At 43.0% G+C, this 12308-nt stretch overlaps 1 protein-coding gene across 2 annotated transcripts in view; it reads left to right on the top strand.

Moving 5' to 3' along the window:
* The window catches only part of TMEM63A (transmembrane protein 63A), a 31620-nt gene extending 25683 nt beyond the window's left edge, over nucleotides 1–5937 (top strand). For both annotated transcript variants that reach the window (XM_069009275.1, XM_069009276.1), the window contains exons 22-24: nucleotides 3086–3201; nucleotides 4167–4229; nucleotides 4831–5937. In XM_069009275.1, the coding sequence (XP_068865376.1) occupies nucleotides 3086–3201; nucleotides 4167–4229; nucleotides 4831–5001 (350 nt within the window). In that variant the 3' untranslated portion in view covers nucleotides 5002–5937. The remainder of the gene's footprint in view (nucleotides 1–3085; nucleotides 3202–4166; nucleotides 4230–4830) is intronic.
* The last annotated feature ends 6371 nt before the right edge of the window (nucleotides 5938–12308 follow it).

Here is a 12308-nt window from a genome sequence, read left to right as displayed (position 1 = left end):
ATTAAACTGTTACCATGGGGCTCCATGTTCCTTCATTTCACAGGACATCATGTATTCCTTAAATCAGGATACTTGGAATTGGCCAGTTGGGCTGTGAAGTGACAGACAGTAAAAATTACATAAAGCAAAAATCTATTCAGAATTAGCTCTTCGTAGTAAGATGATCACTGGCTTCACTACCTGCATTTGTGTGGCCTGGGCATAAGTTTAATTTGCTTGGGTGAATTGGCTGCTGCCATCACTCAGGAAAAATGCTAAAATATTGGCTGATGCTAGTCCTCATGTGTTCTACATCATCCATCAAATTTTACATGGAAGACTGCAGTGAGATGGTGACTCTCTTCCCCACACTGTAGTTTAAAACATCATGGGTTTTGTGTGTAATTTATTTTTAAAATAGGGACATTCTATGTTTTGCAAATACTTGGCATTGATAGTATTGGCTGTGCTGTACCAACACCTTTGATGTCAGAAAAGGTAGGAAACAGCTTATGGGTTTTTATCCATGATACAGCAGGAAGCATTTGGCATGGAATGGGGGTGTCAGTGATGGTGGAAGAGTCAAGTTTTCCTTCTTTAGAGGGAAGCTCCTGATACCTAACAGCATTGTGCCCTCATGGCAAATGATCATGTTTGCATGGTGCTTTTTAGCATACCAGTAGTCAGAAAGGTATTGTTGGCAGGCTGTCATCTAACTTTAGGGGTAGGGAAAGCTCCCTTGGAGGTAAGAGGCACTTGGAACTATTGCTTCCTTGGATTTGAATAGGTTCTGCATTACATGTATGTTTGAGAGCTTGTTTTTTCCCTTGTTTTGAGAGCTGCTTTTGCAACCAGGAAGACCAACAAATCTGTGTCCTCTAAATTAACAGGTAATTTCTAGAGCATGCTTTAGAAAAATCACCTCCAAGGGCTCGACAGCTGATCCACCTCTTTAATTATTAGGAAGGAAATCCTGGTGAAGTAAAAATGAAATCTTCTATTATAATGTTTTCTAGTTCTGCATGGTAAAACCATTATTTGTCAGGGACCTTAATAATGGAAAACACAGGCTGGATTACTGTTTTTGGCTTGGGCACTGTAGAGGACCCTGCTTACAGGATGTTGTTTGGTGGTTTGTCAGTGCACAGGGCAGTCTGAGAGGTAGGAATTTGATACTTTGATTTCATTGCCATTGATTTCATTGCTCCTTCTAGTGCCAAAAAGAAGGAAGGAAGGAAGGGTAAGAGAGCTCTGCTTCCTTATCTGCAAAATAGACCAGTTTATGGTGTAAAGCTTGACTGCTTGGTCACTGGCTTGTATAGTTGGCTTGATACAGGTGTTTCAGTCTGGGTGCAGAGTCCAGTGACAATACTCTTGTTTCTCACTCCTTATATATTAGTGTAAGCCTGGAAAGACCCCTCCCAATTCTCAGGATCAAATACCACCTGCCTGCATACTGAAGGTGATAGGCTGTACTGGTGTCATCTTTCTCCTTCTCAGTGCCTGTATTCTTCCTCAGCTCTTATGCCATCCATCTGTCCATCCATCCTACACCTGCAGCACCACTGGGCCTCTCACCACAGAGGAAGCGAGGTCCTATCTGCAGTTCAACCCCCATCTCCTGGGGTAGTCACTTGAATCCCATGTTCTCCAGAGCTGTTGACAGGCAGGAGTTCTGAGGACACAGTGCAGGGGAAAACTGATGTAGGAGACTTTTCATTCCCTAATCTCTGCTGTTTGCCTTGTGGTTTGCACCAGACATTGGCTTTGATGTAGACACACCTCACCATCTGGTAAATACTTGTGTAACCTGTGCTTACAAAAACAACCTCCTCTGAAGGACATTCCAGAATACCCATAGGGAGGTTTTTTCACTTCCTTTTTTTTTGGTTTGAATAATGATGTGTTTGTAGGGCTTTTCATGGTTTTGGGTGGTTTTTTTTTTTTTTTTGTGTGTGTGTGGTGTTTTTCCCCTTGTGAGCAGACCTGTGCAGGGCTTCTATAACCTGTTAAAGTGTAAAACTTGTCTATTCTGTGCCACTGCTTATGCTGGGGTTACCACAAAAATGTCTGAGAGTTGGTGTTGCCTCTTTTGTCTGAAGAAGCTTGGAAACAGCTAGGGTTTGTAGTGATGTTTACTTTTTCCTGCTATCCTATTCATGTCATCTTTACTGCAAAATGAGATTAATTTCTTTAGAATATTCCCCTAGTGGATCTGGAAAATAAGAAGTCACTGTAATCTTTAATACTTTTTCCATACTAGGCAACCATGTCCTTTCCTATAATTTTATTTGCACACTCTCTGAACTAAAACTTACCTTTCAGCCTAGTTCATATTTACTGTTTCTTCTCTTGATCTTTTTCCTTGGATTCTTCCCAATTCTGTCCCTATTTTATTATAGACAAGGCTACTCAGCTGAAGGCTCAGTAGCACTGAATTGTTTTGTATAGGTGCCAGAGACTTGTCTTTTTTTTTTCATTTTCCTCTCTTCCTGTGTTCTTTGATACCATCCCACTATTGACTGCTTTCCAGCAGTTGTATGCTGCAGTGCTATTGCTATCCCTCACATCTACATTTCATTTTTCCTTCCAAATTGTATTTACTTGCTGTTTTCTGCGTACGGTTTTATCTTGCTGTTGGTTTTTTTGTTTTGATCCTTTAAAGCAAGTGGGGTGGTCTTATCTACCAAGATCATTTTGATTCTTCTCCTCCCTTCATACCTTTGAGCTGTTTGCAAACCATCCAGCTTGGTACCACCATCATGATTAATCAATGTAATTAATATTATATTTCACAGATCATTAATGAAAGTATTTAAGAAGGGGGTGCAGAATAGATGAATGAGGGAGGAGGAGAATCACTCTGAGTCTTGTCTATCATTTAAGTATTACAGCAACATTTCTTGGCCTCTAGGAGAAGTGGGAGAAGTTTGTGTATGATGACATTCTCCTGTTTGTGGCTGGAAGTTGGCTGCCCACTCCTCTAAGGAAAAATAAAAAATCCATGAGGCTTCTGAAAAAGAGGGAGATAAATAAAGGCTTGCTTTGGTTCTGTTGGTTTTTTCTGCTATGCATTTTTATATTTATTCTCTGAATATTTTTCTAGGTTTTAAAGCACCTACAACGATGTTTACCTTGCTTGTTGTCAACATCACTATTGTTATTTGCTTGGCTTACACTTGTTTTGGCTGTTTCAAGTACCTGAGTCCACTGAATTATAGGGTAAGTGATGGATACCTGACCTTTCAGCACCTACCTGTGTGCTTGGCAGAGCACCAGCTGTTCCTGTGGGGTTGTCCATGCCTTCCTGCTGGCAGTGTCTTCACAAAGGTTCTTGGTAAGATGGCTAAAGAGGGCCTGTAGTGCAGGTAGGCTGCCTGGAAGAGTGGAATGTCTCTCAGTGTCTGCAGGAAAGTCTCTCAGTGAATTCGAGAGAAAAGAGCAGTATGGAAAAAGTATCTTGGGCTGCATCCGCAACAGCATGGGCAGCAGGTTGAGGGAGGGGATTCTCCCCCTCTGCTCTGCTCTACTGAGACCCCACCTGCAGTGCTGCATCCAGCTCTGGAGTCCCAGCACAGGAAGCACAGGGACCTGTTGGAGCAAGTCCAGAGAAGACAACCAAGATGATCAGAGGGATGGAGCACCTCTGAGGGAAGGCTGAGAGCAGTGGGGGTGTTCAGCCTGGAGAAGAGAAGGCTCCAGGCTGACCTAATTGCAGCCTTCCAGCACCTGAAGGGAGCCTACAAAAAAAAACGTGGAGAGAGACTTTTTACAAGAGTGTTTAGTGACAGGGCAAGGGGGAATGGCTTTAAACTGACAGTAGGTTTAGATCAGGTAATGGGAAGAAATTCTTTGCTGTGAGGTTGCTGAGACACTAGCACAGGTTGCCCAGTGATGCTGTGGATGTCCCATCCCTGAAAGTATGAAAGGCCAGGGTGGATGGAGCTTGGAGCAACCTGGTCTGGTGGCATCCCTGCCCATGGCAAAGGGTTGGAACTAGATGATCTTTAAGGCCCCTTCCAAGCCAAACCTTTCTATGATATTGTGTAGAAGGATTGTAGGAGAGAGTACCAGCACTGCACTGAGATCTGTCTGTGCAGGTTTTGGGTGCTTATGATCTGTGTGTATGGTTTTCACTCACCAGTTTGATATTCTCTCTTTCTTTCCCCACCTGTTGCTGGTTACAGATAGACGACACACAAGGTGAAAGAGGAAAAGACACAGATGTACCAACAGTCCCAACATCTTCTGTAAGAAGCTAAGAGTTACTAATACTCCCTTATGTTTCCTAGAAAAAACTTAATTTCTCACCCTGCTTACCAAAGAGCTTGTGTAGGACATATTAGTCTGAATGGACTGTGGGATTTGCCATGTGCATGTGGGACCAGAGAGTTCTGCAGCTGGGCTCCTTGCCTGCTCCCACGTGGTGTCCCAGAAGTACCTTCGGCTGCCGTTTTAGGAGTAGTTGAGACACATTGCTTCCAGCAGCTCTGTGTGCTGTGTTCTGTGCCCTGCCCCAGACAGAGCCTCACATCTGGACAGCTGCCAAATGCAGTCAGTGGCCACTGCTTTGATTCTGAAAGCTGTGACGTGTAGCAGGTGTTGTTTGCCATGCCACTGAGAAGGATGTAGGACTGAGGTAGAAGGAAAGGCCTTTTGCCACAGTCAAGAGGTGCAGGTGAGTGTTGCACCAGGAAGCCTTCAGCAGGGTGCAAAAGGCCTGAGGTGTTAAGATGAAGAATGGGAAAAGGAGGTTGAAAAGAAGAGTGACAAAGGGAAATATTATCCTGGGTGAGTTATCCCAGCGTTGTGCTTTGAGAGACCACTAAAACCCTTCACTTGTGATTTCAGATGTACGTCCCCCAGGTTTTGCGTCCTCATCCTACAGAAAGGACGGTGCTGGCCCCCACGGAGCAGCAGTCGTATGGCACCATGGACAACACTTGCTCCCAGGTAGAAGGAATCATGAGCTATGCCACTGGACCGGCAATTGCGGAGCAGGCATCGAGAGCTTCGCTCTGAGTGCCGAGGACTAACACAAGGTGGAGCACTTGGCCCAGGTTTAGGAGAACTAATTCCCTGCCACCTCCTACTAAGAGTTAGGTGTTATTTATGTATTCCTGCCTGCAGAAGAGGTACAGAAATAATTCATTGTGTGGTCTGCAGCTGTGCTGGGAGATTAAAAAGCAGATGCCTTGGGACTGATTGTTTTCCAGGCTGTCTACACACGTTGTGAAACAAACAAGTTGAACACGGAGATGCTGATCCTCAGGGACTTCACTTATGCTATCTCATCACTTGCCTTATGAAGATAACTTATGCTGCATACAGATAACTGGTCACCAAAGCCAATGCAGCTTTAGAGCTGTCATTTATTTATTCAAAATCATTCTTCCCTTTTTAAAAACCCCCAACATTTATTATTTATAAACCCCTTGGGATGTGTTAAATCCTGAGACAATGCCACTTTTGATGAAAATGCTGTTTGCGTGGGTGCTGAGAACGGTGTGTGGGAGTCTCTCCTCTTGTCACCCAAAGTAGTCAGCGTAGTCTTGATCATGGTACTTTTTTTTTGCTTTGAAATAGATGAGGGAACTACTGTGCACTTGGATACTAAAAGTACCAAAGCAAAAAGACTGGTGCAAAGAAGGGAGTGATTTATCTGATACTGTTTTTATATATTTTTGGAGGGCGTTTTGGTTGTTAGTTTCTGTTCACTATTTTTAAGGGCCTTCCACAATGAAAGTTCACCTGCCAACAATAAAGGATGTAAACATTTTATCTCTTTTAATCTTGGGTTAAAGTGACAGATCTCTGGGTTTTCTCTGTAGTGCCAATTATATGAGTTGGAAGATACTAAGTTTTTTAATTATGTAGTAGGTGCTAATCTATTCCGAAGTGCAATGTGTCAAAGTGTAACTAATAATCACAGAGCAATAAAACACTGAGTTTAGAATACTTTCAGGCTGTCTTGATTTATTTATTCTTTTCTCTGTGTGTTGAAACAGTCCTTTTGCTGGCTGCCTCACAGCATGGTCATGAGCTCTCTATAAGAGCACTGCCACAAGCCTTAGAATGACAGTATGTCCCATGAGGAATTTGAATACTTTTGCATTTCTCTAGAGGATGAATCTTGGTGACCTTTGGGTAGGAGAATCTTTTGGCCCTCTGTTTCCTTGCTTGTTGTTAAACTGTTACTTCCTGAATTTGACCTTTTCTAGCACGTCTGTAAAGAAGCAACATTTTGAGATTGAAGGAGACTTTGTGCCATAAATGTGTGCAGGTGTTCAGTGCCTTGCAGGGCCACCTCCAGTTCCCAAGAGCAGCACTCGGACAAATGCTGAGCATGAGACCTGCCCACTGCAAGAAGGACCCTGTGGAGCTCTGATCCCTCTGATGACAAGCCCATCCTGTTAGCTGATCCTGTTAGCTGCAACTCCTAGTTCTTAAAAGGCAGGTGAGGAGTCTTGTCTGGTGGGGGGCACATGAATTTGTCAGGCTATTTTACACTCTCACTTCAGTGGTGCAGTTTAGTCAGGGGTTTCTGCATGTGTGTGTGTGTGTGTGTGTGTGTTTTGATTTTTAGTGATCGTGGCATTACCAGAGGTGGTGTGTACCTTGTGCACACACTGCCATTCCAGGTTGGTGTTCAAACCAAGAAGAAAAAAACCTAACAGACTCCACATTTTTTACTCATCTCTGAGTCTCTCATACAGATGTGAGGTCACAAGGAGGAGGCAGCCTGTTGTGTTAATTAGATCAGAAGCCTGTGATTGTTCTGACTCATTTCTAGCTGCACTACCCCATCCCATCCAGGTGTTTGCAGCAGCAGGGGATGCTTACATGTGTGCTTATTGAAGAATCAAATAAATCTTTCAGCTAGCACACTTGACCTGTTTGCTGTGCTGGCACTGTGGGGGTTTTATGCTCTGTGATACACCTCACCTTTGAACAAATGACTTCTGATACTCGCCGTGACATTCTACGTGCCATATCGAGGACAAAAACTCCTTAATGATTTGATTCCTTTTGGGGCCTGGGAGGTTGCTGAACCTTGGTGGTGACACTCCTTGTTGCTGGCACAAGTTCAGTACAGGCAGGGCCAGCTCTCCTGTGAACTTGAATAAACCCAACTCCAGTCATGCTAAGGTGCTATGGATATAGAATATGCAAAACCTCCTAGGTAATGGAAAGTTACATCTTGCTAAATAGTCATTGTTGGCATTTGAGGAACCAGTTCATGAGTCTGATGGGGAAACCACCTGCATATTTCACTTATTGTGTAGCAGCCATTCCTGTTTGCTGCTGTGCTCTGTTGCAGTGAAACTCATGGAAATGTCTATGGCATTAGGACAGGCACCGGCTGGAGAAAAGGCTGGGGTCATCTATCAGTAAATTATCACAAGATCTGTGTACAGCAACACACAAATTATAGGCTGGTTTAGTATCTTTGCTTCACTATTATCTTTTGGGTCCCTCTCTGAGAGCTGGAAGTAATTAAGAAACTGCCCTGGCTCTACTTCATTCCTTCGTGCTGGTGGATATCTGCGAGGGGATAAAATTAGATCAGCAGGAGAAACTCCTTGCATTCCTGACTGAGCCTTAGAGAAAAGCTATGGGATGGAAGCCTCAACAAATGTGGATATTGGCTGCACTGTGTTTGAAATTCATATTTAAAGCCATGGCACATTCTTTACTGTTCTTTTTATAAACCTTTTGGCAGGCAGCCTAAGCAAATGGCCCAGCTGGAGTTGCTGATTGTGGCTCCCAGAAGCCATATTTGTTGGGATCCAGCGCCTGCTGCTTGCCTTGCATTGCTCAGTTGGAGCAGCGCCTCCCCCACCCTGCTCCTTGCTAAGTCCTTCCTGGCATTCCAGCAGCCGCCACCAGCAGCGCTCCCGGGAGCAGCAATCCCGGACAATCTGACACTCTGCACAGGAGGAAGCCCAGAGCGTGGTCTGGGATGGGATTCTCTGTGCCACAGCTGAGGGGGGCAGCCTCTGACACTTTGAAGAATGGAGCTCATTTGACACTGTGCAACAGGGTGCACTTCTGCAAAGACTTCGGGGAAGCTGAATTTCTTCCAGAGTGAGGAAGCTGCTACGTGGTTTGCTGAGGCTCAGAAACCTTGGCTTGCTTGGATACACGGAGCTCTGTGCCAGTATTCTGTGTGCCAGGCCAACCTGGCTCACCTCCAGCCCTCTTACAACACATCCTCAACACCCAAATTATTGCATTTTCTCATTTGCATTAGGTGCACATGTTCATGCTTTGTTTTCCTCTGGGCTTTTCCCATACCCTGAGCCAAAAGCTGATCTTTGTGCTGGCTAAGCTTCCAAGTGCTCCAGTGTAGCATTAAGCCATGTTCTTTCTGCCTCTTTACAGAGGTCCAGTTCCCAGCTCTGCTTACCCACACATGCTGGCAGCACAGCTGAAGCTTTCTTGTGTCTGTTCCTACAGATAATTTGGTTATGAGTCTTTGGAAGCCTTTTACTTTTGGAAGCCTTCTCTTCAAGAAGGTGGGCTTGTCCTGGAAGCAACAGACCACAAAATTTTGTCCTGACTCTTAGCAAAAGAGAGGTGAGAGGCACAGAAGATTTGAGGAGAAAGGAGCTTTATCCCAAGTCTATTGACTACAAATAAAAGACACACTTTATCTCAAAACTGAAACAATATAAGGAAATACACACTTTTTATTCCAAATGATGGCCAGGGTCATGTGTCTTATCTGAAAGTGGTCTTGCAAATCCCTTCTCTGTCTTATCTAGACAAGACTTCTTGAAGGATTCTGCTTGTCACCTGTCTGTAACAGCTGCAAGTGCCTCTTTGAGTTATTTGAGAGGTAGAGAAGTTGTTTTTTTCTTTCTGAGGACAGCTGTCTGAAGGATAAAAACAGAAAGAAAACAACTAAAAGTGGAGAGACTGAAGACTGGGTCATTATAATGGAACATTCTTCCCTATAATTTTTTGGTTCTTCAGTCAAGTCCTGGCATTTCTCTGTATCCCACATCCTGTTGGTTAGAATGGAGCATCTCAGCTGTAGCAAATACAACTTCCCAAGTTTTTAGTGCTTAAACAGAGAGCTCCTGGGTTATCCTCACTTTTCTCTGTCAGAAGAGTCTGTAACCATTTGTAGCTTGGAGAGAATATGCATCAAGATCCAGCTGTAGCAGAATTAGCTTTTAATTCTTTTGATGAAAGAGTGAATGTGGCCCTGTGAGTTAACTGGTGTAGCATAGGAAGCTGCTTCTCACTACTCTCTGTGCCTCCATTACTAATCTCTTTCAATTTTTATGGCTAGTGGGAAGTAATACTCTGTGTGTTAAGTAAAAGTTAACTATATTTCCAGCTTCAGTTCTGGATGGAGTTCTCTTTCCATCCAATTCTGGTTTGGAAAGGTCCACTGATACAGAGTTTGTGCTCTGCAGGGGTCCAGAGCTTCACTCCCATCTTATCTATCACATCTTAGGGAAATGATATGTGATACATATAACACAGACATGACAGTGTTGTCTTGGGGCATTAATGCACTTTCATCTTTCAGACTGCAAGCTGATGATTCAGTTTAGATCTTGAAATAAAATAAAAAGACTTTTTCTGAGAAGTCACAGAACAGTGATTGCAAGATCTGATATTCTTGCACGTTCTGTCCTGGATCTGTGTGTGATATTCGAGTGGGAATGGGTGGGACTGTAAATAGCCAAGAAGGAGAGAGGGAAATTTTTGTATCTGCTCCCAGACTCAGTGGTTAACTAAGTGCTGGTTAATAATTAATGAAAGCACTCTTCTCAAAAGTGATGTTGAAGACAGAGTTCTAGCAGTCCAATGTATGGTATGTCATAAGGTGCTCCTAAATAAAACAGGAGCCAGATTTTGTTGCTGTCTCATACCATTACTGCTGTGTGGTTGTGAACCTCCCATTTTTATGCAGTGGCACAAAAGGGTGAAAGTTTGTGATAGAAGTTAGTTTGTTTTGAAAGGTACCTATCTGTTTTGCTTCTTGGATGTTCATTGGAATTTAGAAAAAAAAGAGTTGCAGTTCAGGAGGAAGACTGAGAGCTGTGAGAATGTAAGAGAGATGTATTTTTGTACACAGCTGGCCTTCCTTCTGTATGAAAATCCTTCATGCATTTGGTGGTGGTTTATGCTTGGATTTTCAGACTGACTGGCTTTTTTATAGCCTGCTCTCCTGAAATGTAAAGCACTGAGTTGCTTCTTTCAAGTGAAGATGTTCCATGTCAAAACTTATTTGGAATTCTAAATAGGCTTTTTTCCCTAAGGCAAATTATCAGTATTTTTTCCCCTCCATCTACAGACATAGAGAAATAAAAGCAGCAGCTATCTCCATAGATGAAAATGGAAAAAGAAGTGATTTAAAGAATTGCTAAGTACCATAATTTGGTTGCAGGCATTGAAATTTTTTATGATAGGATTCTAGATTTAGAGAATGAAGTAGGGTTTTCTTGTTCTTTCATATTTTAAATTTGTAACTTCAAAAATGTTCCTAGAATAGGAAGAATTCATTCCCTTCTGAGATGAGGAATCATAATATGCTGGGAACAAAAGGGCAAAAATTGAGAAATAAATCAACTCTAAGAGGAATCATTTAAGTTACTTATCTTCAAAAAGAAAAAGAGTGGAGCAATTAGGAGAATGACATCATCTGTGTTCTGCACTGGGTTCTTCTGCTCAGTTTGTGTGAGATATTTCTTAAACCCTCTTTGCCTCTGGTTTCTCTGAAACATTAAGAATTGCCTTCTGATCACTGCAGAAAGCTTTATGAGCCACAAAAGACTTGGGCTGATAAAAAAAACTTCCACTGAGACAAAAATGCAGGGGTGAACCTTAGCTCCCTGAAGTCTGTACAAGAATTCCTAGAACTCGAGAGGTACAAATGTGTTTGCCCACAAAACCACCCCAACAATGCAGGCTTGGCTGCAAAAGAGATGAAGAACTGTTGGTATCTTTGACTGGCTGCTTGATTGGAGTTTGTCCCTTCCTGTTCCTGGTCACCCTTTCCCTGTGCTGCACTTCCTCTGATCACCTGCAGTGGTTTGAGCTACTGCTTCAAAGGATTATCTTTCATTTAAGAAGGTGGAAACTCATCATTTAAATCTTTTACTGTTCATCATATCCTCAAAACCGCAGGCATTCAGTTATTAAATGTGGGGAGGGCACAAGCATCCTCAGCATCTTTAAATCCAGTCAGGAAGGTATTTGGAAGGCTGAGGTTTGGACTGCATCGAGCCAGGGGAAGGAGCTGTCACTCAGCACAGCTCTGTTTATAAATACTGCTCTCCAGAAGACAACTGACAATTGTAATGGGGCTAATTCTTCTAGCAGCACTGGCATAACACCATCAGGGCTGTCTGGCGCTGCACAGGGTATTTCTTCCATGAAAGAAAACTAATCCTGAGCAAGACAGTTTTAGTGTGACTTATGTTCCTTGAAGTGCTATTACAGCAAGTAAAACAAGTGGCATCATTTCTCAGTGTTTTAAAATAAGCTGCACTGAAATCAATATGGATTTATTCCTTGTCTCTTTCCACAGCACCCAGGAGGAGCTTTCCATTCCACTTTCAGACAAAAATGTATCTTCATTTAGTGCATATTATGTATTGCACCTGCTGTAAAACAGAATTGTGCATTTGACTGTTTTGAATCTCAGTCCTGCCCCCGAGCAATTGCAGCTGCCTTAGTGGTGATGACTGGTGCCCCTCACGGATCTAGAGCTAACTCTGATGATAGGCTTAACACATTCTAATTTCCATTAAATGATGGTTTCACCTCCTTTTTCATACGAAAGTGTGATTTCTATTCATATTTTTTTCATTCATGATCTGAGTAATGCCTGTTATTTTTGTTTAATGTATATGAAGTCCTGGCATGTTGTGTAAGATGTCCAAAGGCTGCATGTGGTGATGTGGATTTTTCAGGACACTATGGTTTGCAGTTTAAAAATCAGAAGTCAAATTTGGTTGTAGTGGGAGTTTGTTTAGCTGGAGCTGTATGAGAAGATTAGGACCTTACTTGTGTTTTTCCATACTGGAAGCAGACACTTCCCAAACCACTTCAGCTGGGGAGGCAGAGTGCAAGCTGTTTCTTTTCAGTGGCATCTCCATGGCTCCAAACCCCTTATCTAAACTCTTAATGGGCTATGACTGGATAATTAAATAGCAGGGTTTAGGCCAGGTACTTCTGGTTTCAGCGTGGGATAAATGCATGTTTTGGAGTACCTTAATGTGGCATGGCTTTTAGGACAGCAGGTTCTTTGAGCAGGGACTTTGGGCCACAAATTGAAGCTTCAGTAAGAAATGGCCCTGGAGCAA

This window comes from Aphelocoma coerulescens, chromosome 3 (assembly GCF_041296385.1).
Source record: "Aphelocoma coerulescens isolate FSJ_1873_10779 chromosome 3, UR_Acoe_1.0, whole genome shotgun sequence".
NCBI lineage: Eukaryota > Metazoa > Chordata > Aves > Passeriformes > Corvidae > Aphelocoma > Aphelocoma coerulescens.
The sequence above is the reverse complement of the archived record's forward strand: the minus strand, read 5'-3'. Positions and strand labels throughout refer to the sequence as shown.